This window comes from Mauremys mutica, chromosome 12, assembly GCF_020497125.1.
Source record: "Mauremys mutica isolate MM-2020 ecotype Southern chromosome 12, ASM2049712v1, whole genome shotgun sequence".
NCBI lineage: Eukaryota > Metazoa > Chordata > Testudines > Geoemydidae > Mauremys > Mauremys mutica.
This window is the reverse complement of record NC_059083.1, coordinates 39145344-39173144: the sequence shown is the minus strand read 5'-3', so window position 1 is coordinate 39173144 and position 27801 is coordinate 39145344. Positions and strand designations below refer to the sequence as shown.

The following is a 27801-nucleotide window of genomic DNA, read 5'->3' as shown; positions in this document are numbered from 1 at the left end:
GAATTTATCTAGTTCTTTTTTGAACTCTGTTATAGTCTTGGCCTTCACAACATCTGCTGGCAAAAAGTTCCACAGGCTTTGTGTGAAGAAATACTTCCTTTTGTTTGTTTTAAACTTACTGCCTATTAATTTCATTTGGTGACCCCTAGTTTTTGTGTCCCTTCAGTGATGCTTTCTTAATACTGAGAGGACAGGGAAAGGGTCAGAGGGGCTGAAATATAGGAGAAGTACCTTCCTAATCCCATCCCTTTCCACACTTGTTATTCCATGATCCCCACACACTGGAAACCTCAACACTCTGCATCTGACTGCTTCTGGTTCCCATCTCCATCAACCCCAAACATTACATTTCTCCATTACCTGCCCATCACCCATCCCTCCTGGTCTGTTAACATCTGATCCCCCAAGAAACAAGCACCCTGGGGGATTTGGGGAGAGAAGGAGTTACTAGCCCTCAGGGACACCCCACTGCAGGGAACAACTCCAGTTAAGTGTGAGAGCCCAGCCCAGGGGCTGGTGGAAGAAGAGAGGTGGAGACAGGTCTCTAGAGTGAATATGGGACCCAAGTTTTCTTCTGCTAATCTCCATGAAAGGGCAGGGAAGGGGAGACGGAATTTCCAGAGTTGTTCTTTTCTCTTCCTTTGCCCATCAGGTAGAAGGCGGAGAGGCACATCGCCTCAGCAGCTGGGCCTGCAGCAATGAGGCAAAGTGGATCAGGTATTCTGCTCTGCCTGGGGTGTTCTAGACAAACAGAACCAGAGTCACTCATCAGTTCAGGTTTGTCTGCTGCTGTATCCTCACCCCAGAGAGGGGCAGCCACATATTTGGGAACCAAATGTCACTGATGTAGGACGGAAATCAGGAAATGGTTTATTTTTACTATGGCTACTGACTGGGGCATTTATAGGCGTCTCTGCCATGTGGATTTTCTGATGTTTAATAAGGTATGAGCTCTGAATGAAGCTTTTCCCACAGTTGGTGCATTTATAGGGTCTCTCTTCTGTGTGCATTCTCTGATGTTTAATCAGGGATGAGCTAATATTAAAGCTTTTCCTACAGCTGGAGCATTTATAGGGTCTCTCTTCTGTATGGATTCTTTGATGTGTGATAAGGGACGAACTAATATTGAAGCTTTTTCCACAGTCGGAGCACTTATATGGTTTCTCTCCCGCGTGAATTTTCTGATGTGTACAAAGGGATGAAATCACATTGAAGCTTTTCCCACATTCAAGGCATTTATATGGTTTCTCGCCTGTGTGAATTCTCCGATGTCTAATGAGGGCTGAGCTCACACGGAAGTTTTTCCCACACTCGGAGCATTTAAAGGGTCTCTCTCCTGTGTGGATTCTCTCATGGTTAATAAGGCTTGATCTCTCCTTGAAGCTTTTCCCACAGTCAGGGCATCTATAGGGTCTCTCGCCCGTATGGATTCTCTGATGTGTTTTAAGGGATGAACTCACATTGAAGCTTTTCTCACAGTCAGGGCATTTATAAGGCTTCTCTCCTGTGTGCATTCTCTGATGTCTAATGAGGGCTGAGTTCACACTGAAACTTTTCCCGCAGTCGAGGCATTTATAGGGTTTCTCTCCTGTGTGGACTCTCTGATGTTCAATGAGGCGTGAGCTGCGAGTGAAGTTTTTCCCACAATTGAGGCACTTATACGGTCTCTCTCCTGTGTGGGTTTTCTGATGTAAAGTAAGGGCTGCGCTATCGCTGAAGCTTTTCCCACAGTTGGGACAGTTATAGGGTCTCTCTCCTGTGTGGATTCTCTCATGTCTAATTAGGTCTGATCTCCGTTTGAAGCTTTTCCCGCACTCGGTGCATGTGGTTTTTCTCTCTTCCATGGAGATTCTCTGCTGGACTGTTGTTCTCTCAAGGTCCTTGCAACCTCCCCCAAAATGAACACCTTTACCTACTTCCTGCATGGGGAGGTTATCCTGATGGTTCTCTGGCTTGTGCTCATTCTCACAAGCTGCTTCCTGCTGAGGACTCAAGGACACATTCCCTTGAGATCTTCCCGGTAATGTCCAGTGTTGTTCCACTTGCTCAGGACCTTCCCCATCAGGACCTTCTATCCCCATCACCTGCTGGGATAGAAAGAGAATCCAGATGCGAGTCATTCCCTGTGCCAGGAGGGTGGGGAAAGGGAGGGAGGGAAACCTCAGAAAGGGGCAGAGCAAATGGGGTGGTGGATGTGGAGGGGGGGGGGGGGGAAGACACAAATGAAATGAACTGTTGGGAGCTCAAAAAAAAAAATCAGAATCTCCAAAAATTTTTCCCAGAGAATAGAGAGGATGGAACCTCTACATCCTATCTCAGGTGGCAAGGAGGTGCTGCCAGGTGTCAGTGATGGTGGGTGTGAAGACATGAGTGACATCTGTCATTTGGATACAACACCTGCCGAGTACAATCCAGAAGTGGGGCAGGTAATGAGACATTTTTGGGATTACAAGCTGTTTCCATCATTCAAGAATCGTTTCTGAGTCAGTTTAAAGGACTCCTCATCTGCACAGGTACCTCTCAAGATCTCCCTCTCCTTGGAGCCCTGGAGATCTGGGACCCACAGCATTTCCCCTTGTTCCACCTTGGAAATCATGTCAGGTTTGGGAAGAAGAAATCCTGTTCCAAGAGAAAGTAAACAAGTGAGATGAGGGTGAATTATGAATGCAAAGAATATTCCACAGGTTAAGGTTGGCTCCTTATTCCCAATGTCTTATTCAAAAGGCCAAGATTTAAAAAAACAAACAAAACCCTCATCAATGCACATTTAATTTTTTTTAAATTTCAACAAAATAAGTGAGATTGAATTTTCTAACAATTTATAGTAAACAAAACCCACTCTCACATGGTGTATCTGCCTCTTAATTTGAATAAATTATTGATAGGGCCCTGCCAAATTGGTAAATTTAATGTTTTCAGATGTTTAAATCTGAAATTTCATGGTGTTGTAAATGTGAGGGTCCCGACCCAAAAGTGGATTGTAGGGGGATCACAAACCTCATTGTAGAGGATTCACAGTATTGACACCCTCAGCTGAACTCTGAAGGCAGAAACCGTGGCGCTTCCTGCAGCCGCAGGAGGTTCCCGGAGGTGGAGGTGGGTCTGAGCTCCCCCCGAGAGTGACTGTGCAGGGGATGAACAAGTTCTGTCCCTCCCCAGCCCAGCTGGAGCTAGGACCCCCTGGTTGGAGTGCTCCAAGCAGCAGGGAGAGATCAGATTTCACAGGGAAGGGCTTATTTCACAGTCTGTGTGACTCATTTTTCATGACTGTGAAATTGGTAGGGCCCTCGTTATTGATATTTGAAAATGTGTATGTAGTCACAGGTCTTGTTACTGTGACTCTTGGATAGTTCTGAAGTAGCTGGGACATGCCACTGCCCAACACAAAAGTTTATTCCTGTGCAATGTGCTGGCACATGTCATCCCCTGTTGTGATAATTTACCCTAATTGTGAGCTTAACCGTCAAAAGTGAGTGAAAGTTCATAAAACGTCACAGTAACCTACAATAACAAACACTGATGGGAAAAGATGCAAAAGAGAGACAGGAAGACTGAATTAGTCCAAACAAAAAAGGCTACTGATATAACTCAAGGACTGTGTTAAAATCATGCCTAGCAAACAGCAGCCGTGTGAGACCAGAAATCAATGAACCAAAACCGGTGCATCAGAAATTAGGTCTAATGTAAATCTAGCCTTCATTTAGAATGTTAATTCTAGCAATTTTTCCTGTGTGCTGCTTTGTTTGGATGGTGAGAAAGCATTCAGCTGGCTGGAGGGGAATACATCAGACATATTTTGGTAAAGTTTGGTTTTGGAAATGTGTTTTCCACAGGCATATTGGCCCTGTATACTCATCCTCGTGCATCTGCCTTGGCTAATGGTCATCAATCTGCAACTTTTAATTTGTCTAGAAGTAAGGGACAGAACTGTCCCTTATTCACTGTTTGCTCTGGCAATGGAGCCATTTGCCACACATGTAAGAAACAGCCTCTTGGTAAAGAGCATCAAAATGTCTTCTGGATTAGAACACAAAAATAGCTTTGTATTCTGATAATATCTTGTTATATTTGCAGGATCCAGAAGCATCATGCAAAATGATAGAGGAGAATTGACTCTGGAATTTGGGCAGGTATCAGTCTTCAAAATACACTATGATAAATCTGAAATTTTAGGAATTAATATTCCTGAAAGGGACAAAACAAACTGCTATCAGCGACAGAAATTTAAACGGGTAATGACATTTTGAAAATATTTAGGAATAAATATTGTAAAATCTTTTTTTAAGGCAAACAACTCTCCATTGTGGGAAAAAACAACAATGTAAGAGTTGGAGAAATTGAACAAATAATAAATTTCTAGGCTAGGTAGGGTAGCCTCGTAAAAGATGAATGTCGTCTCAAAGTTGTTATTTTTGTTTCAGTACATCCCAGTTGGCGCCTGTGGCATGCTTTAAAAACATGGCAGGATGCACTATTAAAATTCATATGGAAACATACAAGACAAAGTGGGAGTTCTAAAGTGCTGAATAAACCTACACAGTTGGGTGGACTAGCTTTCCCTAATTTGGCTTATTATTTATTATGCATCACAACTGAAAGACATGATCAACTGCATTAACAATAGACCATCCAATGCTGGGTAAAACTCGAACAAGACAAGAGCCCAAATATAGCTATTGATAGTAACTGTTAGGTTACAAAGAAATGTAGGTCACCAAAAATCAAAAATCACCCATTCACCCAGGCCACCTTAGCAGCTTTGGGCAACTTTTTAAAAATTCCTTTACCTGAGGCCCTCTCCCATAGCTACTTTTATTACTAGTCACGAATTTATCATTAGGAAATATCAAAGTGACTACGCATTATGGGTAAGAGCTGAGATGACTTAGTTTGGACAGCTGTTCCTGGGGCCCGATTTGAAATCATATCAAGAGATAGCTAATAATAATTAAGATCCCATATTTTCAATATTTACAAATCAAATATTCCATTGTGAAATCTGGATACAAGACGTCTCTATCTAGACCTTTGACCACATTTGAGGAGTTAATCCAGGAGGAATCTGGAACAAAAGGTTTAATTTCTAAGATATATACAATTTTAATTGAAAAAGATGTTGATAGGAAAACAACCAAGATAAAAACATTGGAGAGGGATATGGGCAAATATATTGATATTGATTGAGTGGGAAAGGGGATATACATATACATCTTCAATTTCTGTAGCTCACAAAGATTTGTATAAATTACTGTACAGATGGCATTTGACTCAAGTTAAGATCAATCATATTTTTACTGCTAGGGATGCACTATGGTGAGGAAAAGGGAACATACTTGCACATATGGTGGTGGTGTCCAGGAACTAAACAGTTTGGGGAGGCAATTATTAAAGAGATTTATCTTATAACAAAATGACAGCTTCCCAGAGATCTCCTGAACTGCTTCCTTAAAGTCCAGTACATTTAAAAAAGAATGACAAATTAATTTTTTTTTTATGGTTAGCACCAAAGCTAAGTGTTGCTTATTACTGGAAAAATGTGACTTCTCGTCCTATGGAATTGTGGTATTGTAAAATATGGACTTTTCTTGTAATGAAACAGCTTTCACACCAAGTACGTACACAAGAGACGTGCCCAAAAGAGGATATGTGTTTAGAAATTTGGTCATCCCTTGTAGTGTACTCAGAGGAGGAGGGCTTGCCAGTCAACGAGTCAGAATCTTTAGCCAGGTTCTTGGAATATTAACATGATGCTGAATAAGTCATGTATGATATAGGAAGCTAACATTTTATTGTAGCTTTGCCTTAATAAAAAGTTTCAGAAAAGAAATGCTGTGTATTATCATTACAGTGGCACAGTCTCACCTGTACGGATTGGCTCAGTGGCTCCTTTCCATTCTCTCCTCCCATTTCACTGAGCAGGGAAATCTCCAGGGACAGTTCAGAGATCCTCTCATCCCCTCTCTTGACAATTGCTCTGTCTAGCTCTTCCAGCTAGGACAGCGGGAAGCTGCTCCTCCAGAAACCCACATAGCTTCTTCCACTCCCGGATGATTTTCTGCCTCTTGGCTTCTGTCTGTTTCTGCAGTTACAGGGAGAGGGTGGCAAGGTAACCAGGGGAATATCCTACATGTGCCTCCCAGCAGATAGGGGAAATATTGGCTAAAACCCAGGGTCCCTAGTGGTGTATGATGGGGAAGTTCACTTAGAACAGGAAAGATTGAAGGGCCCAGGGCAGGGACAAATGGCAACAGGACAAAAACCTCAACAACTTGCACTGAGCCAAAAATCTCCATCCAGTCAGCCCACATTTTCTCTCCTCTCTCTCCATCTTCTCTAGGCACTCCAGAGAAATCCCAGCCACTATAATATCTGAGCAGCCTCTGGGCAGGGTCTCTCTGGGCCAGTTCACAGACAAGGCCCATACACTGGCAAATGTTCCCCAAGAGCATCATGGTACCCTCCACATGCATGACCCTACCCTCCTCCCTGGATTCCAGTGGGGATGGTTTCCTGGCTGAGGCCGGCAGGAGGGTCCTTGCGGTTGCCACATCACTCCAGGCACTCTGATCCTAGGCAAACCTTGGTGCCGGGGTGGGGAGAACGACTCTGAGCACCCACCAGCTGTTCCACTCTTTGCCTCTCCTTGTCATCTTTGGCTTCTCTTTGCTCGTTTCTTGCACAGCACAGATGCTCTTGCAGCCCCTCCTGGAAGAATCAGGGAGGGGGGAAGATTTCATATCTATATTTACAAATGACTACAAACGCTCTCACAGCTGGCAGATTTCCTGTGTTGCAGCTGCCCGTGCAGCATCCCTGGGATTCACATCCAGAGCAGGATGTGGCCCTTAGACTTTGTCTCCATTGCAGTCCAACCTCAGCAAGGCAGGTGTGAAAAGGGAAACGAATAAAAACAGAACCCACCTTGTCGCCAGAGGCCCAACCCCCAGCTGCAAATATCCCCCACACTACAGGGCAGTGGTTCTCAACCAGGGGTACACATATCTCTGGGGGTATGCAGGGGTCTTCCAGGGGTACATCAATTTATCTAGATATTTGCCTAGTTTCACAACAGACTATATAATAAGCCCTAGTAAAGTCAGTACAAACTAAAATTTCATATAGTGACTTGTTTATACTGCTCTATGTACTATACACGGAAAAGTACGTACAATATTTATATTCCAAATTGATTTATTTTATAATTATCTGGTATAAATGAGAAAGGAAGCGATTTTTCAGTAACCGGGTGCTGTGTGACACTTTCATGTTTTTAGGTCTGATTCTGTAAGCAAGTTGTTTTTAAGTGAGGTGACATTTGGGGGTACATGAGACAAATCAGACTCCTGAGAAGGGTACAGTAGCCTGGAAAGACTAAGAACCACTTCTATAGACGTACACAAAATATTAAATTTCAGACATTGCCCCCAGCTTTCCCACCTACTGTCACTCAACGTACCCAGAGTGCCAGCTCTGGACCTGGACCCCGCAAACCCCAGTGTTGTCAGATGCTACCGGTGTGAACCCCCCCGCCCCCTCACACACAAAAACCCATTAGTTTCAGTCATTGCTCCCAATGCTCAGAATATCCCCCAGAGGCTGATAGGTGGACTGACTACATGAGGAGGGCGTTGTTATAGCAGACTGACCCTACCGACTGTTAATTTATATTCATTCCACTTAAAAAAATAAATAAAAAAAAATCTTTCCCTTCCATCGGAATCCCAGCTGTGAGATTAAGCATAGTGCATGTTGGGTACCGTAACCCTTACAATGCCATGTCTGTGTCATAGCTAGAGAAACTGGTCACCCTCCCCCGCCCAAAGACTAGGGGCAGAAAGTTTGGATCCAAATAAGGTGGCCAAATGTCCCGATTTTATAGGAATGGTCCCGATACTTGGGGTTCTGTCTTATATAGGTGCCTACTGTACCCTCCCCCCTGCCCCTTCCACTCCCCTGCCCACCTCCTTCGCCATCCCAATTTTTCACACTTGCTATCCGGTCACACTAGCTCCAAATGGCATTTGTTACCAATACCAGGAGCAGAAAGCAATCCAGCTATGGGAAAGGAAATACCGCCAGGAATGGGACAATAGGTCTCCCAGCCAGAAGGGGAGGGTAGAGGGGAAAGGAGGAGGACAGAGAGACTGGAAGGGGCAGCAGGAGCAATCAGGGAGGGGGGAGCGGGGCGGAGAATGGGATGTTTCCAGCTCACAGCCCGGCCCAGCTCCATTCCCTGCAGGATCCCAGGACAGATTGACTTTCCTGGGGAGAAGGGGAGGAGCAGGAAGAGGAAAAGCCGGTTCCTGCCTCCGCCTGGTCCCCGCGCTGCTGGGGGGACACGCGACCCTTCCTCCTTTGGCTCCTGCTATCACAGGCTGCCTCCTTGCCTCACATGTGTTCTCCTGGTGCGTTTACCCCCCCCCCATGCTCTCCCTCTGGGCAGAATGTGTGTGTGTGTGTGGCGGGGGGGGAATGTTCTGGGTCAAGCTGCTGGCTGCCTCTGTTATGGTGCTGGGGTGATTTCAGCCAATCCTCGCTGGGGACCCCCCACTAGTCACCCTGAGGCCCCTAACCCTGCATAGGGGCAAGCCCTTCTGCTGCTTCCTTACAGCTGCTAAGCCAGGGCAGACCCATGGGGAGCAGAGATGGGGCAAGGTGCAGAGTCACTTTCCTGCCCGGCCCCAGCCCTTCCCCCAGGTCTCTCCCCTCACCTGCAGGCTCCGGCTCAGGGGCTGGTGTTGGCAGAGCTTAGGGCTGCCCCAGGGGCTGGTTCCAGCCACTGCAAAAAGTCCCCCCTGGCTGGGCAGAGAGGGGGGTTAATGCAGGTCTCTCCCCACACAGATCTCACTGGGGAGCAGTAGTGGCCCAGCCCGGGCTTCTGGATGACCAGAAATGAAGCAGAAGCCAGCAGCAGCATCTCAGTATCTGACCCAGGAAGTAAAGACCCCAGAAAACCTGTCTCTCTCCTCCCTGTATAATAACCAGAGCCCTCCAGTGGCAGAAAAAAATGAAATAGCCTCCTTCCTCTTCCCCACCTCAGGATGGACACAGATCTCATCTCCTCCAGATCTGGAGTCAGCCTCTGTCCTTCCTTGCCATGAATCTGGGCTGACACCAGAATTTAACTGAGACCAGAATGTGACCTGGACGTGTGGCCCAGGAGGGATGAGGCCAAGTCCTTTTTTAATGTTGCCCACCCTGGATATTCAGTATTCAGGAGTCAGTCCTCAAAATCACAAATTTGGCTTAAACCATAATCATTTGGAGGAGAGGCCGGGGAGGGGGTGGCAATTTGCCTTCTAGTTTTGGAGACTTTGGAGGGAAGCTGCCCACCCGCAAAGCATGTTTAAGCATGTCAGGTCCAAAATTTCCCAGAGGTTGTTTGCAGGTGACATCCCTTAGCCCACAGGCCCCCAAACTATGGGACGCGCCCCTCGAGAAAAGCATGGAGGAATATTCAGGGGGATGCAGCAGGGCCTGAGCCAGTCCACACAGGGGGTGGGGCAGAAGCCCCATCCAGCCCCACTCCACCACCACCAGCTCTGCTCCAGCCCCAGCCCCGCCTCCTGGCCCAGCCTCAGGCCCCAACAGTGGCCCAGCTAAGGCTTCTGCTCCTCCTGGTCCCAACCCCACCCCCAGCCTCGGCCCCCAGCCACGGCTCTGCTCACAGCCCCAGACCTGCCCACAGCTGTGGCCTCAGCCTCTGTGTCCTTACCCCTGTCTGTGCCCCCACCCCCAGACATGTCCCAGCTCCCTGCGGGGTGGGGTGGGGTGGGGGGTGCAGACAGGGGTAAGGGGGGTGCAACTGTGAAAAGTTTGGGGATCACTGCCTTAGCTTCTATCCCCGGGGGTGGGGGAGCTGCCATGGTATCCCTCCCCAATTTCTTCACTTATCACTACCCTATCTCTCTACCGTCCCCGACTGGTCTCCTTCCGCACTCAGTCTCCTCTCCCCCCATTTCCCTTCACAGCATCCTACTCCTCATTTTCCCTTTCTGCCAACCTGATTTCTGTGGCCACCTCATCTTCCCCTGCCCCGCCCCCACATATTCATATTGCCCCACCTTATCCTCCTGCACTGATTCCCTTTATTCTGTCAGTGTCCCTTCTGTATCCCCTACTTCCCCAGGCCTCTCTCAGCCTATTCCTGCCTGACATCTTTATATGGCCCCTCAGCCTCCTGCAGCTCTTCAGTTTTCTTCCTGCTCCCCATCCTTACGCATAGAAATGCAGCCACCTCTCCTTGGGGCAGCTTGGCTTCAGCTTTCATAACGGGAATGGGAAACGAGGGTCACCTTGAACAGGGGGAAATTTACAAGTTAGTTTCCAGGCAACGTGAGATCCTGGGGTGCTCACAGCCACCAGAAATAAGAACATAAGAATGGCCAGACGGGGTCAGACCAACAATCCAGCTAGCCCAGTATCCTGTCTTCCGACAGTAGCTAATGCCAGGTGTCCCAGAGGGAACGAACAGAACAGGTAATCATCACGTGATACATCCCCTGTCACCTATTCCCAGCTTCTGGCAAACAGAGGCTAGGGACACCATCCTTCTGCATCCTGGCTAATAGCCACTGATGGACCTATCCTCCATGAATTTATCTAGTTCTTTTTTGAACCCTGTTATAGTCCTGGCCTTCATAACAGCCGCTGGCAAAGAGTTCCACAGGTTGACTTTTGTTTGTTTTAACCCTGCTGCCTATTCATTTCATTCTGTAATTTTCACTCCATGCATCGGAAGAAGTGAGGTTTTTTACCCACGAAAGCTTATGCTCAAATAAATCTGTTAGTTTTTAAGGTGCCACCGGATTCCTTGTAGTTTAAAATGGTTATTTATAGGAGTCTGTGGTCTTTTGTACTTCTCTGGGGGTCTAGAGTGGAGGCCAAGCTGCACCTCACAATCTGTAATGTAGTTATCCTCACAACTCGTTCTCTCCTAAAAAGCACAAATTCTTCTTGCTCTCTCCATCAAATACTTATGGTTTCCCTGAAACCCCTCTGCAATCTGCTCTCCGGCTTAGTTCCTGGAGCAGACAGTACTGCCAACCTCAAACTTTGAAAAATCACTAGTCGGGACAAAAATAATAATAAAATAAACATTAACAAATAATAAGATAGGCTTATAAACATGGGGGAGGGGTGTTTAATAATAAATTTGTTTTGCTTTCTGCCTTCTGACCCCTCAGGTCAAACCTGAGGGCTAGAAACTTTATTTTTCAGCGAAAGCTGAGATGTTCACCTAACCAATGGCTTTAAGAAAAAGCACCAATTACCTAAAGACTCTCAATAAAATCACAAGAGCTGGCAGCAACAAGAAGCAGATTCTGAGAGGAGCAGAGGAAATTGGCTCCCTTCCTGTTAAGGCAGCTCCCATCCCTCCCCCGGGTGCATTCACAGCCAGAGAGCAGATTCCCAGGGCTGCAAGGTCTGAGGCTCCCCAGGGATCCTTTGTACAGAGTCACTTTCCGGCCCATCCCCATCACCTGCAGTCTCCAGCTCCGGATGTCGGCAGAGCCCGAGGCTGCCCGCGGGGGGGCTAGTTCCAGCCACTGGAGAAAGTCCCCATCTCTGCTAGGCACAGAGGGGGCTGTAATGCAGGTCTCTCCCGGGCCCAGACCCCACTCGGGAGCAGCAGCTACTCAGCCCCCGGCTTCCAAGAGCCCTGATTGCTGACCACTCAAATCCAGGGGCAGCAGCTGCCGCACTCCGCTTTTCCCATCGCCCACTTCCTTCCTCCCAGCACCACCAGCCAGCGGTCAGCTGATCCAGCCCCTTCCCGTGCCCCTCAACACCAACCCCGCCTGCAACAACACTCCGTGGGACCCGGGACTTTCCGAGCTGGAGCTCGCCTGTGGCTAGAAGAACCCAGGCGTCCTGACTCCCAGCTCCTCCACTCCCCCCGCGCCCCAGTCCTGCTCTCTCACCCCCACCCCGACAATGCTGGGTGTACCCCCCTCACAGGCAGGGATCTGCATTTCTTTTCTTCCATCCAGGCCGAGGAGGTTTTTTTTCCTCCCCATCCAGAGTCGCATTCACCGAGTGTCACAAACACCCTAGGAGGGGCCCTGGCACAACCACGGAGCAGCGCCTCCGTGTTCCCCCCAGCCCAGGGAGCCTCATCCTGGTTGCAGAGGAGCCATGGGGGAACCTACTAACTGCCCCCCTTCTGACGCAGTTTGTTACTTCTAGCAGAACTAGCTATTCGTTCGCTGCCCCCTGTCAAAGTTTGCTGACGCTGTCTGTTGTCCCACCGTGTAGTGCAGGGGAAGCAAATCGAGACAGAGAATCATGTCGAAATTTGCTACTCCACCATTTCATCTCCTGGTCCAGGAGTAGCAAATTGTGGCAGATGGAGATTATGCGTGTAATAATTTGCTACCTCTGCTATTCACGTCTTCTGGGCTAGGGTAGCAAACCGCGACGGTGCGGCCACTCCTGGCACATTTTGCTACCGATGTGAACTCTCTATTTTTAATTTGGACACAAAGAAAGAAAGGTTGAGGTGTTTTTGGAAAAGCAGTCTGCAGCAGGAAACCTCAGGGCTGTTGTATGTGAACCCCTGAGGGAAGGCATAGTTATTTCTTCATTGGTCTCTTTCAATTGTAGATTAGGCCATACAGTTTCTATAGCAAACAAACATTTAAGACCCACAAAACTCCCAAAATGGTGCAAAGCATTGTAAACAGTATTTGAAATACTTACAATTCTCCTTTCAAAGACAAGCTGTCCAGGCAGAAACTCGACCACTGTTCCTTGGGCAGACTTCCCCCCATTGTCTCTGTTACACATGAAGAAGTTTTCAACACAGAATTTGTGGTTCCATACAAAACAAAACAATTACCTTACTTCGCAGTGAGGAAAAGACCTAGATTCACCAAGAGGCCCCTCACGCCTCTCCTTTATCTGAGCAGCTAAAAACTGCCGATGGTCAGAAAATCGGTCACTGTGACGGACTAGTACAAGGCATTGTCAGAGTACAGTAACCCGGCAGATGCAGTGTCTCTCTCCTTGCAGGCAGTTTTGCAGTGATTCAAAAGCAGTGTTCCTGGTAAGCAGCGACAGTTCGGGGTACCTGGGGGGGGCAGCAAATGCTCCCCCCAAGTGTTTGTACTTGCTCAAGTTCCAGACTGGGCTGGGGGAGCGCTTGGCTTGGGTGAGGGGCAGCTGGGCCTCCAATATCCCTGGCCCCAAGCCCTGCCTCTGTCCATTGTCTTCTCTCCAGGGAAACAGGGTCATAAACAGGCAGACCTGGGTCTCCTCTCCTCTCAGCCCCCCTCTGGCTGGAGCCGGCTGGTCAGGTCACCGGGGTCCTCTCCCCGCAGCCCATTGTCCTCCCACTGGCCAGAACCGGCTGTGACTCCTGAGCTGGGTCTCCGGGTCACCAGTCACTGGGGTCTCCATCCTCCAGGCCATCGGCCGGGGTCCCAAGTTCCCTCTCCGGTCCTGTGTCCCAACAAACTGCCTCTCCCCTCACCTCGTTAAACCCGTAACACCATAACACCTGGGGACACCAAGTCCCACCCCCTCTGCATGCAACCCACTGGAAAACACAGAAAAACCAAGAACCCTCCCGCCCTTTGTCACATCAGGGCTGAGCTGTGACCTGCAGACCTGGAAATAATAACACTTAGATGTCCCATGAAAGATAAAATCCTTCTTCAGTTCAAGGCTCTGCCACATCCTGGGTGCAGTCCAGACTGGGCAGAGCAGACATGCCAGCTGTCGTGAACTGATCTCAAGAGTCACAATTTCTTAGTCAAATGAAGCCTTCCTCAGAGATCTCCTGGTAGAACTCTCAAATGGAAGGATTTTTTTTCCACCTGAGGCACATTCTTACATTGGGTTTCCAGCCAAACAGGAGAGACCTGCCCTACACAAAGGAATGTGCTTCCTCCATGAGGCAGTTCCTGCACAGCACTTGGAAAGACAATGAGAAACCTCTTACACAGCAGGGAAACAAAGGTAAGTCCTGGGGGGGGGGCGGCTTCAGCTGAGAGAGAGAGAGAGAAGGGGGAGGGGCCAATCCTCAAACAAGCAATTTAATCTACTGCAAAAAAAAATCCTGACAGTGCAGAGTTCTAAAAGTGAGGCTTAAATGTTACTTTGCAATCCTGTCAGCTGCCCCAGATGTGGCAGGGCTCCAGCTGCCAGGCCCAGGTGGCTGGTCCCCTGCTGTCCTGGGAGGAATGGAGGAAACTGAGGTATACACAATATTCATACAAAACGTTTGAATATTGTGTATACCTCAGTTTCCTCCATTTTGTTAAATGATTATCTAGGTCAGAGGTCCCAATCTGTGGGGTGCACCCCTCAGTTGGCCTGGGAGAAAATTCCCAGGGATGCAACTGGGCCCTAGGCCAGCCTCCACAGGGGGAAAGGGTGCGAGGGAAGGAGGACCACCCTCCTCTGCTCCTGGCAGACTGCAAAGAGTCCCAGGCAGACTGTGAAAAGCTACAAAAGGATCTCTCAAAACTGGGTGACTGGGCAACAAAATAGCAGATGAAATTTAATGTTGATAAATGCAAAGCGATGCACATTGGAAAACATAATCCCAACTGTACATATCAAATGATGGGATCTAAATTAGCTGTTACCACTCAAGAAAGAGACCTTGGAGTCATTGTGGATAGTTCTCTGAAATCATTCACTCAATGTGCAGCGGCAGTCAAAAAAGCAAACAGAATGTTGGGGATCATTAAGAAAGGGATATATAATAAGACAGAAAAGATCATATTGACAATATAAATCCATGGTACACCCACATCTTGAATAATGAGTGTAGATGTGGTCACCCCATCTCAAAAAAGATATACTAGAATTGGAAAAGGTTCAGAAAAGGGCAACAAAAATTATTAGGGGTATGGAATGGCTGCTGTATGAGGAGAGATTAATAAGACTGGGATTTTTCAGCTTGAAAAAGAGACAACTAAGAGGGGATTTAGTTGGTGTTGGTCCTGCTTTGAGCAGGGGGTTGGACTAGATGACCTCCTGAGGTCTCTTCCAACCCTAATCTTCTATCATATGATAGAGATCTATAACATCATGACTGGTGTGGAGAAAGTAAATAAAGAAGTGTTATTTACTCCTTCTCACAACACAAGAACTAGGGGCCACCAAATGAAATTAATAGGCAGCGGGTTTAAAACAAACAAAAGGAAGGTTTTTTTCATGCAACACAGTCAACCTGTGGAACTCCTGGCCAGGGGATGTTGTGAGGGCCAAGACTATAGCGGGGTTCAAAAAAGAAGCCGCGGGGGCAGAGATGGTGCCCCTAACCTCTGTCTGTCAGAAGCTGGGAATAGGATAGATCACTTGATGATTGCTCTGGTCTGTTCATTCCCTCTAGGTCACCTGGCACTGGCCACTGTTAGCAAACAGGATACTGGGCCAGATGGACCTTTGGTCTGACCCAGTCTGGCCGTTCTTATGTTCTATGTCAGGGATTGGCAACCTTTCAGAAGTGATGTGCCGAGTCTTCATTTATTCACTGTAATTTAAGGTTTCGCGGGCCCGTCATACATTTTAACGTTTTCAGAAGGTCTCTTTCTATAAGTCTATAACATATAACTAAACTATTGTATGTAAAGTAAATAAGGTTTTTAAAATGTTTAAGATGCTTCATTTAAAATTAAATTAAAATGCAGAGCCCTGCGGACTGGTGGCCAGGACCCGGGCAGCGTGAGTGTCACTGAAAATCAGCTCGAGTGCCACCTTCGGCACCCATGCCATGGGTTGTCTACCCCTGTTCTATGTTCTTAATAAGGAGGATGTAAGGAACAATGTTTCTCCGGTGTACATGATGAAGAGGCAATGACTCCACTTCCCTTGCTGGTTTCTATCACAGAGAGCGAAGCAGAAGGGTAAGGGGCAGGGGTGATGCAGAATTAAGAGGGCAACAGACAGCCATCTCATGGCAGGCCCTCTAGATTCACACCAACAATTACCTGCCTTTTCCTGTGTGAAACCCACAGCTGAGGTTCCTGTGCTTCGCCATGTCCCCCTGCTACAAACTGCTGCTGACTCTCCCCCAGCTCTCCTGCTGACCTGGAATGAGCGAAAGAAAGAACAAAGTCATGCATCCCAACCACAGTTTAGGGGTCCTCTCAATGGAATCCATTTATGGTTCTAAAAACATGCTTCAAAAAGCTGTTTTGTGAGGTCTAAAAGCAGAGTCTAATGATTGAGGGTTTGAGTCCATAGTAGTTCTGCTTCCTTAGTTTTCACTTTGGCTGAAAACCCTGGGGCAAAGGTTCTGGCTCCAGGGGGGCCGGGGAAAGCAAAGACTGGCATGTGAGTCCTAGATAGTCCCAGTCTAGCCTCTGGGCTTCTGAGCTTGCCAAAGTGGGTGGATGCCTGAGCTAGCGTGTAGAGCAGTCTCCCTCCTCCTAATCTGTGCCTGCCCCTATGCTTCCGGGGGCTGGTTAAATAGCACCTGTGGAACCCTGGGTATTTCTCTGCCTCTCGCCAGCTGGGGAAAGCTGCTTGGAGAAAAATCTCCTCCTTCCCCACCAGAATGAGCACCTTGAGTGGGAACGGTAACAGCCCCCTCCTGGGGGCCAGCCCTGCTTTCCCACAACATTCTGATGCTGGCCACAGAACGCCAGCAGACACCCCACGTGCTGGTCTGCGGTTGGCCTGCAATGCGTGTTTGAAGTGCCAGGAGGTGTGGAGCAGATCGGCCCAGTGTCTTTGTAGGTGTCTGCAGACCACAGTTAGGCATGGTCCCCCCTACTCTTGCCCCACCCTATGGAGCTCTTTGGTGTGGAAGCCTTCCTTTAGAGCTGTCAGCACCAGCCACCCCTGCTGTAGGTGCCCAGAGGAAGAAAGTGGTGCTGTGCTCCAGCCTGCGACTCTTGCTCCTGGTTCTTTCCCCTGACTATGAAGCCTGGCCATGGCGCTCCTTTTTTTTTTTAGAATGAGGTGGGCAAGAGGAAAAGCATGGAGATGCAATGGCAAAAGCCTGTCAGCATCAGGTGACACAGAGAAAAACGCAACCCGCAGAACTTCAGGTATCTCTAGCCAGACACTCAAGTTGTGGGACCCCAAGTTATTGCATGGGTCCATCCTGTCAAGCCAGCCGGACCAAAGACCTCCCTTGAGTGGGCATGAGTAACCCAGCAGTAGGAAAAAGACAAATTCTTGTGCAACTGGGGAGCTGAGCAGAAGGGCCTCCATGACTTCGCAGAAAACCAATGCAGTGCCAGCAAGTCCCACCAAGATTTTAATTGGGATTACAGGATTCAGAGTTCTGAGCGCCACTGGAGCATAGGACCAGCTGGCCTGGCCTTTTCTGGAGGACACCTGTGACCACCAGCACTCAGATGTGTTGTATCCTTGGGGGCAACAGTTTAGGAAGAAATCACTGGAGACACAGAGAGCTGTAAACCTGGAAAGAGCCATTGCGACACACTGAACTAATCAAAAACCAGCCAAAACCGGCTGGCCTATCCCCTAATAATCTAACTCAGTTGCCATAGCAACAACAAGATTCTATTACCACGACAATCAAATACACAACATATTCCTCCCCCGTTAATGAGAGCATCCCCTAAATAAAGCAAACACTAACTAGAGAAGGAGGGTAGACTGCCTCCATTCCCGGCTAAACCCTGGGGATTATTTTGCCCTGTAACTGTGGGTTCGCCCTAGCTAAAGATTTAGATATTGAGGAGGCCTTCTGTCTCTAGGTGGATTACAGTGGATTTCTGGTGTTGTTGCACCTGACAGTGTCCTGGGCGCAGTCCTGACAATGGGCTCAGGGTTCGTAGGATGAAAGGGTGAGGATGGGGTATCAGCTCATGCCAGACAGAGGGGTATCTCCACCGCAGGCAGTAATAGAGGGGGAAAGTCAGGAGCAGGTGACTCTTGATTCGGTGTCTCGCTGGAAGTGGTGAAGTCAGGCAATTCAACTGAAGATGTGTCCTGAGGACTGGTATGACCTGGCAACAGCTGATCTACATGGCGCCTCTAGGTGAGGTCCTCTGCAGTCTGGACAGTGTAGGAAACAGGTCCTGTTTGAGCAATGACAGTGGCAGGGACCCATTTAGCTCCAGAAGTATAATTCCGAGCCAAAAGCTGGCTATAGGTTTGGTCTTTTGCTCTGGGTGTACACCTGATGACTTGATCTTGCTGCTGACATTGCAAAATTTGTTGGGGTTCAGAAGGTTTCAGCAGATCAAAGCAAGTGCGCAGCTGTCATTCCATCATTAGCAAGCCGGGGATGCCTTGGTCGTAGCATGAGGTGTGTTTCTATAGGATAGTAAGAAGGTGTCCAGATGCTTTTGAATGGTCAATTGTTCCCTTGCTGATTTCAAAGCTTGTTTCATTGTCTGCACAAACCTTTCACCTAATCCACTGGTGGATGGATGATATGGTGCTGAAGTAATGTGGTGTATCCCATTTGCCTTCATAAAATTTCAGACTCCTGAGAGACGAACTGTGGTCTGTTGTCGCTCACTAGTTATTCTGGTAGATCAAAATGATTAAAGAGTCTCCGTAGTTTTTGGATAGTACTCTCTGCAGTAGTGGACTGCATTACAGAGACTTCTGGCCAGTTAGAATGGGCATCTACCACTTCTAAGAACATACTTCCTTCAAATGGGCCAGCGAAGTCAATGTGTATACATTGCCATGGGTTGTCAGGCCAGTCCCATGGGTGTAGGGGTGCCCACTGGGGTGCATTCCTCACACCCTGACATACATACAAGCCCTTGCCTTCTCTTTAATAGTACTGTCCAATCCAGACCACCAAAAATAGCTTTGTGCAATTTCCTTCATGTGCACTATTCCACAGTGACCGGAATGTAGCTGTTCTAACATCTGTGATCTCAGTGGCGGTGGGATAATGACATGCCTCCCCCACAACAAACAACCAGACTGGATTGATAACTCCGTCCTCCTGGACATGTAGGTAACAAGGTCGGATGAGACTGGAGAGGTTCGTTGAGATGTTCCATGCATCACCAGGTCCATAACTTGGGAGAATACTGGGTTAACGTAAGTTGCCTTCTTTACCTGAGTAGCAGTGACTGGTGTGCTATGTACTTGTTCAAAGTAAAATATTTCCTTCTGGGCAATATCTTCACATTTGACTGGCAAAGGTAGCCTTGAGAGACCATCTGCACTGCCGTGCAGAGTGGATTTCCAATATTTTATTTCATACGTGTGTGCGGAAAGCAACAATACCCAATCTTGCATAAGACTAGTAGCTAACGGGGGAATGCCTGTGTGAGGTCCAAAAATTGAAGCCAGAGGTCAATGGTCTGTGAGAAGAGTAAACTTCCATCAGAACAGGTACTGATGAAACTTCTGAATTCCAAAAATGATTCCCAATGCCTCACGTTCGATTTGGGCATAGTTAGTTTCTGCTTTGCTTAGAATGCGTGAAGCAAAAACAAGGTCTCTCTTCTCCTGAAGGCATAATGTGTGACACGATCACTCCCACTCTATAACGGGAGGCATCGGAGGCCAACTGTAGGGGTAAGGATGGATCAAAGTGCATCAGAACATCAGAATTTAGCAATGCACCCTTAGCTTTGTTAAATGCAACATCACAGGCTTCAGTCCACTTCCAGGTCTTGTTCTGCCCAAGTTGTTTGTGAAGTGGTTTTAGCAGTGTGGTTAAATGTGAGATGAACTTTCCATAATAGTTCAATAGTCCTAGAAATGAGTGAAGCTGGCTAACATTTCGAGGTGGGGGAGCCTCCACAATAGACTTAACCTTTGCAGGGGCCTTATGAAGGCGTGTAGCATCAATGATGTGTCCCAAATATTCAACAGAGGATTGGAAAAATTCACACTTGTCTTTGCGGACTCATAGGCCATACTCTTCCAGTCTTTGTCAGGTAGCCTTTACATTCTTTAGATGATCCTCCTCATTCCTTCCAGTGACCAGGATGTCGTCCAGATAGCACTGGACTCCTGGCAAGCCACACAAGACCTGGTCCAATGCCCTCTGGAACAGAGCAGGAGCAGATGTTATTCCGAAGGGTAGGTGACCGTATCAATAAAGCCCCTTATGCGTCACAATAGTCAACAGCTCTTGGGACTTTTCGTCAACATGCATCTGTAAATACATTTGACTCAGATCAATCTTACTGAACTTTTGTCCCCCAGCCAGGCCTGCGAAGAGGTCATCAATGCGGGGAAGCGGGTATTGCTCTGCACATAACACTGGGTTGACAGTGACTTTAAAATCACCGCAAATCTGAGGGACCCATCTTTCTTCACTATTGGAACAATAGGAGTTGCTCATGGACTAGGGGTAACTGGTATTAGGACTCCATTTGTGACCAAGTGCTCCAGGTCCGCTTCAACTTTCGGCCTGATGGCATATGGCACAGTTCTGGCTTTCAGATATTTTGGTTGACTGTCAGGTTTAATGTTCAATGTCACAGTGATTCCCTTCATACTTCCCAGATCCTCTCCAAAAACAGCAGCATGTTTCCTTAGTACAGCATTCAGACTGGTTTCTTCTTTAGTCATTTCGTGCACTTCTGTCCCATTCAGCTGGATCTTCCTAAGCCAAGACATACCCATTAAGGCTGGGTAATTACCTCTCACCACAAACAGTGGCAATTTAGCAGCCTATCCACTGAGCTCCTTAACATCAGTAGTGCCCAACATGGGCACAGCTTCTCCCGTATACGTCTTCAGAACAGTTTTTGTTGCCTTAAGCGGAAGATGCTGTAGCTTTTCTTTATACACAGTCTCAGAGACCAGTGAAACGGCCGCACTGGTGTCCAATTCCATGCATATAGGTTTGCCGTCCAACAACGGGGTTACCCAGTATTCATGTGAGCCCACTGCCCAGGACAAAACGTGGAGTGGCTCTTCTTCTTGTGATGAGGTGTCTCCTTGGTCATCCTAGGTCTGCTCTAGGGTATGCAGATTTCCCTTTTTGGTCAGCCAGACCCCAGGCCTCTTTTTCTTTTGTTTACAGGCACACTCAACATGTCCCTTTTTGCCACAGTGTTGACACACCAGGTCCTTACACCAGCATTCTGATGCAGGGTGACCCAGCTTACTACAACGGTAACATTTCTGACTCCCCACAGTTTTGTGGGTAGTTTCTTGTGACACCTCATGCACCCCAAGGGATGCACTGATGGATTGTGCCCCCTTTGTAGCTAGTTACATGGAGACAGCAATATCAATGGCCTTTGGTAAGGTAAGCTGAGCCTCTGTCAATAGGCGCTTCCGTATAGCTTCACTGGGCAGGTCACACTCTAACCTATCACGTAGGGCGTCATTAAACATCTCCTTAAATTCACAGTGTTCTGCAAGCTTTCTCAAAGTTGCTACAAATTGTACAACTGTTTCATCTTTCTGGTCTCTTTTGTGGAACCTATATGTAAGGGGACTGTTGCCCCCTTACTAACATTCAGTGGGGGTGTTTTGGCTGCTAGCTCCCAGCACTAAAAGGGGAGGGATTGATGGCAAATCAGGACCCTGAGACTGACAGTCCCCAGGAACAATGGCAAGAGGCCAATGCTCCAGGTCAGCCTGATTGACAGGGCAGGCCGACTAATCAGGGAGACAGAAGGCCAGTGTGGGTCCCGTCCTCCGTGTGTGAGCAGGAATGTGCCGGAGTCAGACAGAGTGGGGCCGAGCTAAGGAGGAAGCAGGGGCCCAAGCTGAGCTGGAGAACAGAGCTGCAGCCAGAGAGCCAGAGGCACAGCCCAGAGAGAGCAGATCCTGTGCTGGGAGTGGAGCTGCAGCCAGAGAGCCAGAGGCACAGCGCAGAGAGAGAGCAGATCCTGTGCTGGGAGCAGAGCTGCAGCCAGAGAGCCAGAGGCACAGCCCAGAGAGAGCAGATCCTGTGCTGGGAGCGGAGCTGCAGCCAGAGAGCCAGAGGCACAGCCCAGGGAGAGCAGATTCTGTGCTGGGAGCAGAGCTGCAGCCAGAGAGCCAGAGTGTGGTGAGCAACTGGGGCCAGCCAAGGGGGGAACCTTGGTAAAAGGGCCCAGCGCAGGAAGACACCCCAGCCAAGGGTCCATGCAGGCCAGGCTGGGAGGGGGATCTTAACCTGCCGGGGGGCTGGCACTGGGAAGAAGGATCCCACCACCCAAAGCCGGGAGGTGTGTGGTCACCACCATTTCAAGTGTCCCACCCACAGCATCCCTGCAGCACAGCCAGGGCCTGAGAAGGAGGCCTGGGGCCTACAAGGAACAGACTGCAAAGTGCCTTGATGTCCAGAGACACTGTTTGTAATGTTCCCTGCCGCAGAGCAGGGTGATGTGTTTCCCTGTAACCGTTCCCATTTATTCTTATTCTTTTCTTTAAATTGATTGTTAAGTAAACAACTTGTATTTGCTTTAAATTGTCTGGAATAATCAGTGGGTCAGGGAGGTGCCCAGTGCAGAGAGGGTACCCCGGAGTGGGGACACCTTAGCCCCTGTCCTAGGTGGCCACAGCAGGGTTGGGGGTTGAGCCCCCCAGGAATCCTGGGCCCAGTCTTGTTGGGGCTACGAGAACTCTGCCAAACAGGAGAGTCCTCAAGGGCAGGGAGGCCTCTGGGTAAAGGAAGTGGGAGCGAGGACTCAGATCCTTTCGCTAGCCCACTTCACTGGGGTAGCACAGAAGCCAGGAAAGTTCCCCACAATAGCGGGACCATTCCCCCGCTTACATATATCTTTCAGCAATTACCAGTGGTTTTGGAGAAAAATGGGACCCCGGGATTTCCACAGTGTCACTGTAAGATTTGGTCTCTGGCTTAACAGGGTGTAGTAAGCTGCGTAGCAGGTAGTAGGTCTTAGCCCCTACAACACTTAAGAATATTGGCACCTTCTTCTCTTCTGTAATGTCATTTGCAATAACAAAAAGCTCAAAACACTCAGTATATACAGGCCATTGCACTGTAGTCTCCTCAAAAGATTTCAGTGGCCCTGTAAGTTTAGCCATGGTTTTAGTTTCAGTTTGCACAGTCAGTGCAAACAAGCCAATTCTCACCCCCTTCCAGCAGCAAACAAGGTTTTTAGTTTTGTGGGGTTTTTTTTTACCTTGACGTTTACGTCCTTCTGTTGCTGGGGCAGCATAGAGATCGCACCGTTGTCGCCACGTTGTTGTATCCTTGCGGGCAGCAGTTTAGGAAGAAATCACTGGAGACACAGAGAGCTGTAAATCATGGAGCAGCCATTTATTGCCACACACTGAACTAACCAAACCAGCCAAAACTGGCTGGGCTATCCCCTAATAGTCTAACTCAGTTGCCAGAGCAACAACAAGATTCTGTTACCACGACAACCAAATACACACCACCCCTCTATCCCAGTATTTGTCTGTAACCAGCCCTGGGTAGTGGGACAAGGGAGAAGAAGGCAAGGAAAGTTTCGATGAGCCTAGGCAGCCGGGTGAGCTGATGGCTTTGTCTAACCAGTTGGGGAAGGCAAAGTTAGTGGAAAATGAGTGTCCCTATATCTTCCCTGTTCCCTGTGTGGAGGATTCTGACAGTGAAGGGAATGTGCCGGTGTCTGTCAGGGGTAATGACTTGCCTATGGAGGAAGCTACCCCAGTCTCCAAGCAGTTGTCTGTGAACAGTCCTGTGTGCTGGGACAAGGGAAAGGATATCCCAAGCTGTGTGTCTGTTAAAGGGGAACGTTTCTCCAGCTCTTCTTTGTCTGTGGAGCAGAGAGAAGGTGCATCTCAGCCTGTGATGGTTGAGGGCAGTGCAGTTGTCTCAGAGTTGGTTCTGGTTACAACTAACGCCCAGAAAGGGAATGGTCCTAAATTTCTGTCTGCTAGGGAGAGTGACACTGTAATTAGGTTGCATCCAGTTAGTGCCCTAACAAGATCCCAGACACCAAGTGACTCTGGTACTGTTGCTTAGTGTGTTGCTGGGAGAGTGTAGCAACTTTGTCTAATCAAGTTGATACCCTAGCAAGGGCACAAAGAAACCATAAAACTGATTTGATTTTGTTGCCCACTGACAGTGTGGAAACTTGTAACCAGAAGGAAATGATTCCTGAACTTGTGTGTTTTGAGACTGACAACTTGTATGTTGCCTAGTCAAGGCACCGAGAGAATTTCTCTCCTGTGTGGAGGAGTCTCTGATGTCCACTATGGTGTTAGCTCCAAGCATTTTCTAGGCTAAGGACATCTGAGAGGCTCTTCCCTGTATGGACTTGCTGACGTTTGATGCTGTGTGAGCACCAAATGAAGGTACCCCTTCAAGCTCTTTCTTGTGTGAATTATCCGATGGGGAATAATGTGTGAGCTCAGACTGAATCTTTTCCTGCAGTTATTGAAGCTTTTCTTGCATTCCAAGTATTTATCGGTTCTCTCTCTGATGTGAAGCAAGGTTTGATCATCAATGAAACTTTTTCCAGTCGAGGCATTTATAGATACAGTGCCATGTGGATTTTGAAATGTTTAGGAAGGTATGAGCTGGAACTGAAGCTTTTTCCACCATCCAAGCATTTATGGGGTCTCTCTCTTGTATGGATTGTCTGATGTATATTAAGATTTGAACACTCATGGAGGCTTTCCCACAGTGCAGGGTGGGCAGAAAAGTTTTGCTACACTGCAACATGGTCAAAGGGCTACAGCGGCCACATTTCAGGTCGGAATCTGGGATAGGGTTGGTTGGATTCAGGTCTACATGCTGCAGTGTGGACACCAGAGCCCCAGATTTATGATAGAAAAACATAAATTATTGAGCAGTAGTCAACATGGTTTCTGTAAAGGGAAATCATGTCTTACTAATCTATTAGAGTTCTTTGAAGGGGTCAACAAACATGTGGACAAGGGGGATCTGGTGGACATAGTGTACTTGGATTTCCAGAAAGCCTTTGACAAGGTCCCTCACCAAAGGCTCTTATGTAAATTAAGCTGTCATGGGATAAAAGGGAAGGTCCTTTCATGGATTGAGAACTGGTTAAAAGACAGGGAACAAAGGGTAGGAATTAATGATAAATTCTCAGAATGGAGAGGGGTAAATAGTGGTGTTCCCCAAAGGTCAGTCCTAGGACCAATCCTATTCAATTTATTCATAAATGATCTGGAGAAAGGGGTAAACAGTGAGGTGGCAAAGTTTGCAGATGATACTAAACTGCTCAAGATAGTTAAGACCAAAGCAGATTGTGAAGAACTTCAAAAAGATCTCACAAAACTAAGTGATTGGGCAACAAAATGGCAAATGAAATTTAATGTGGATAAATGTAAAGTAATGCACATTGGAAAAAATAACCCCAACTATACATACAATATGATGGGGGCTAATTTAGCTACAACGAGTCAGGAAAAAGATCTTGGAGTCATTGTGGATAGTTCTCTGAAGATGTCCACGCAGTGTGCAGAGGCGATCAAAAAAGCAAACAGGATGTTAGGAATCATTAAAAAGGGGATAGAGAACAAGACGGAGAATATAGTATTGCCCTTATATAAATCCATGGTACGCCCACATCTCAAATACTGTGTACAGATGTGGTCTCCTCACCTCAAAAAAGATATTCTAGCACTAGAAAAGGTTCCGAAAAGGGCAACTAAAATGATTAGGGGTTTGGAGAAGGTCCCATACGAGGAAAGATTAAAGAGGCTAGGACTCTTCAGCTTGGAAAAGAGAAGACTAAGGGGAGATATGATAGAGGTATATAAAATCATGAGTGATGTGGAGAAAGTGGATAAAGAAAAGTTATTTACTTATTCCCATAATACAAGAACTAGGGGTCACCAAATGAAATTAATAGGCAGCAGGTTTAAACAAATAAAAGGAAGTTCTTCTTCACGCAGCGCACAGTCAACTTGTGGAACTCCTTACCTGAGGAGGTTGTGAAGGCTAGGACTATAACAATGTTTAAAAGAGAACTGGATAAATTCATGGTGGCTAAGTCCATAAATGGCTGTTAGCCAGGATGGGTAAGAATGGTGTCCCTAGCCTCTGTTCGTCAGAGGATGGAGATGGATGGCAGGAGGAAGATCACTTGATCATTGCCTGTTAGGTTCACTCCCTCTGGGGCACCTGGCATTGGCCACTGTCGGTAGACAGATACTGGGCTAGATGGACCTTTGGTCTGATCCGGTACGGCCTTTCTCATGTTCTTATGTTCTTATTAGATTTGAGCCTAGGTTAGAAATATCGTAATGTAGGGTTAAGAAACAGTGTAGATGCTCAAGCCCAGGGTTCTCCAACATGGGCCAGCTGCAGAGGTGAAAGTAAGCCTGTATGGTCTGGTACGGTGTACCGGCAAGAATTGGTATGCTGTGCCGGACTAGACTGGCTTCCCTGGGCCCTCTAAATCATCGCCGGAGCCCTGCCGTCCTGGGGTAGCGGTGACAGGGCTCCAGCAGTGATTTAAAGGGCCTGGAGCTCCGCGGAGGCCAGAGTCCTGGGCCCTTTAATTTGCCCCTGAGCCCCGGGGCTCCCAGCCACCTCTGCAGCTGGTAGCTCCGGGGTGATTTGAAGGCCCTGGGACCAGGGCCGGCGCAACCATTTAGGCAACCTAGGCGGTCAACTAGGGCGCTGGGATTTGGGGGGGCGCCATTTTCTTCGACAGTGACCGCGGCGGCCGGATCTTTGGGTGGAGGGCCACCTGCAGCAACTGGGGGGGGGGCAGCACGCAGGGGAACTCCCCACCCCAGCTCACCCCTGCCCTGACTCCTCCCCGAGCATGCCCTGGCTGCTTCACTTCTCCTGCCTCCCAGCTTGTGGCGCCAATCAGCTTAGGCACCGCAAGCCTGGGAGGCGGGAGAAGTGAAGCAGCGACAGCGTGCTCAGGGTGCTGGTGCTTGTGCGCAGAGCAGGGGTGAGCTAGGACAGGGGGGTGCCTCAGGGCAGAGGGGGGGAGCTGCTGCGGGGAGGCGGACCTCAGGGCGAGGGCACGGGGGGGGGGCGCAAAGTGGAAGTTTTGCTTAGGATGCGAAACATCCTTGCACCGGCCCTGCCAGGACTCCCAGCCACAGCCAGAGCCTCAGGGCCTTTAAATATTGAAAGGCCCCGCCTCTTCTGGCTGAGGCCACAACCCCGCTCAGGACTCCGTCATACCGGTAAGTACTTTACGTTACTTTCACCCCTGGCCAGCTGACTCCAGACCCAATAACCCTGGGCTTACATTGCATTGTAGACAAACCCAGAGTGACATACATGCATATCCTCATTAGAGTTCGGTGACACAACCAGTTCAGGAGAAAAAAAATTCCATGACTATCTTCAAAAATCATATCTGGAAAATGAAAGGGAAATAAACAAGGAAACACTTTTATATGCTTTATTTACATAAAGTAAATGACAGGCTTAAAGGGAACTGGAAGGGAACTTTCATAACAAGACCATGTGGGGAAAACATCCAGAAAATTGAAGTATTGTTCTGAAAGGCATTAAAGTGCAAATGCACTCTGGAGTGAAATTAATGAGCAGAGGTGAAAATGGGCTGGTGTGGGCTGGTGCAGTGTACCGATGAGAACTGGCCGCCAGTACCAGTCCACACACGGACGATGTTAAAGCACTGCTGAATTGCCTTTTTTCTCCCGGCAGGGCCACTGATGTGGGTAGCAAAAGGGGCAGCATCTCTGGGGGGACCCTTCAAATCGCTGCCATGGTCCCGGGACTCCTGGCTACTGCTGCTGCAGCACCAGGGCTCCTGGTCCCCAGCCCCGCCCCTTCCACCTGAGGCCCTGCCCCTTCCAGTGACCAGAGCCACCCCCCACCTTGCCCAGGAGGGACCTGGGGTACCAGTAAGTCCCTCTGCTTACTTTCACCCCGTTAACGAGTTACAGTCACACATCAGAAAGATTTTATAGCTCTCCCTCTCGTGTTTTCTTTCCATCTCCCTTTTCTTTTATTTCATCCAGTTCTGCACATCATTT

General features: G+C 48.2%; 1 protein-coding gene across 7 annotated transcripts; it reads right to left on the bottom strand.

The window, feature by feature from the left end:
* Positions 1 to 33: 33 nt before the first annotated feature.
* LOC123344808 (zinc finger protein 664-like) lies at positions 34 to 27095 on the bottom strand. Of its 7 annotated transcripts, XM_044981283.1 has the most exons (7): positions 27080 to 27095; positions 23001 to 23115; positions 15945 to 16044; positions 6619 to 6705; positions 5863 to 6079; positions 2518 to 2619; positions 34 to 2087 (listed from the first exon to the last, which is right to left on the bottom strand). In XM_044981283.1, the coding sequence occupies exon 7, from the start codon at positions 2079 to 2081 to the stop codon at positions 798 to 800; it is 1284 nt and encodes a 427-aa protein (XP_044837218.1). In that variant the 5' UTR covers positions 2082 to 2087; positions 2518 to 2619; positions 5863 to 6079; positions 6619 to 6705; positions 15945 to 16044; positions 23001 to 23115; positions 27080 to 27095; the 3' UTR covers positions 34 to 797. The 7 variants fall into 7 exon arrangements, with proteins under 7 accessions (XP_044837218.1, XP_044837219.1, XP_044837220.1 ...); XM_044981284.1 differs by lacking the exons at positions 15945 to 16044; positions 23001 to 23115; positions 27080 to 27095 and adding an exon at positions 12703 to 12851 and having other exon boundaries at positions 6479 to 6705; XM_044981285.1 differs by lacking the exons at positions 15945 to 16044; positions 23001 to 23115; positions 27080 to 27095 and adding an exon at positions 12703 to 12851.
* Positions 27096 to 27801: the final 706 nt, after the last annotated feature.

What these genes read in the sequence shown, in the direction of transcription:
- LOC123344808 (XM_044981283.1), bottom strand. Translation starts at nt 2,081, where the DNA reads ATGGGGATAGAAGGTCCTGATGGGGAAGGTCCTGAGCAAGTGGAACAA.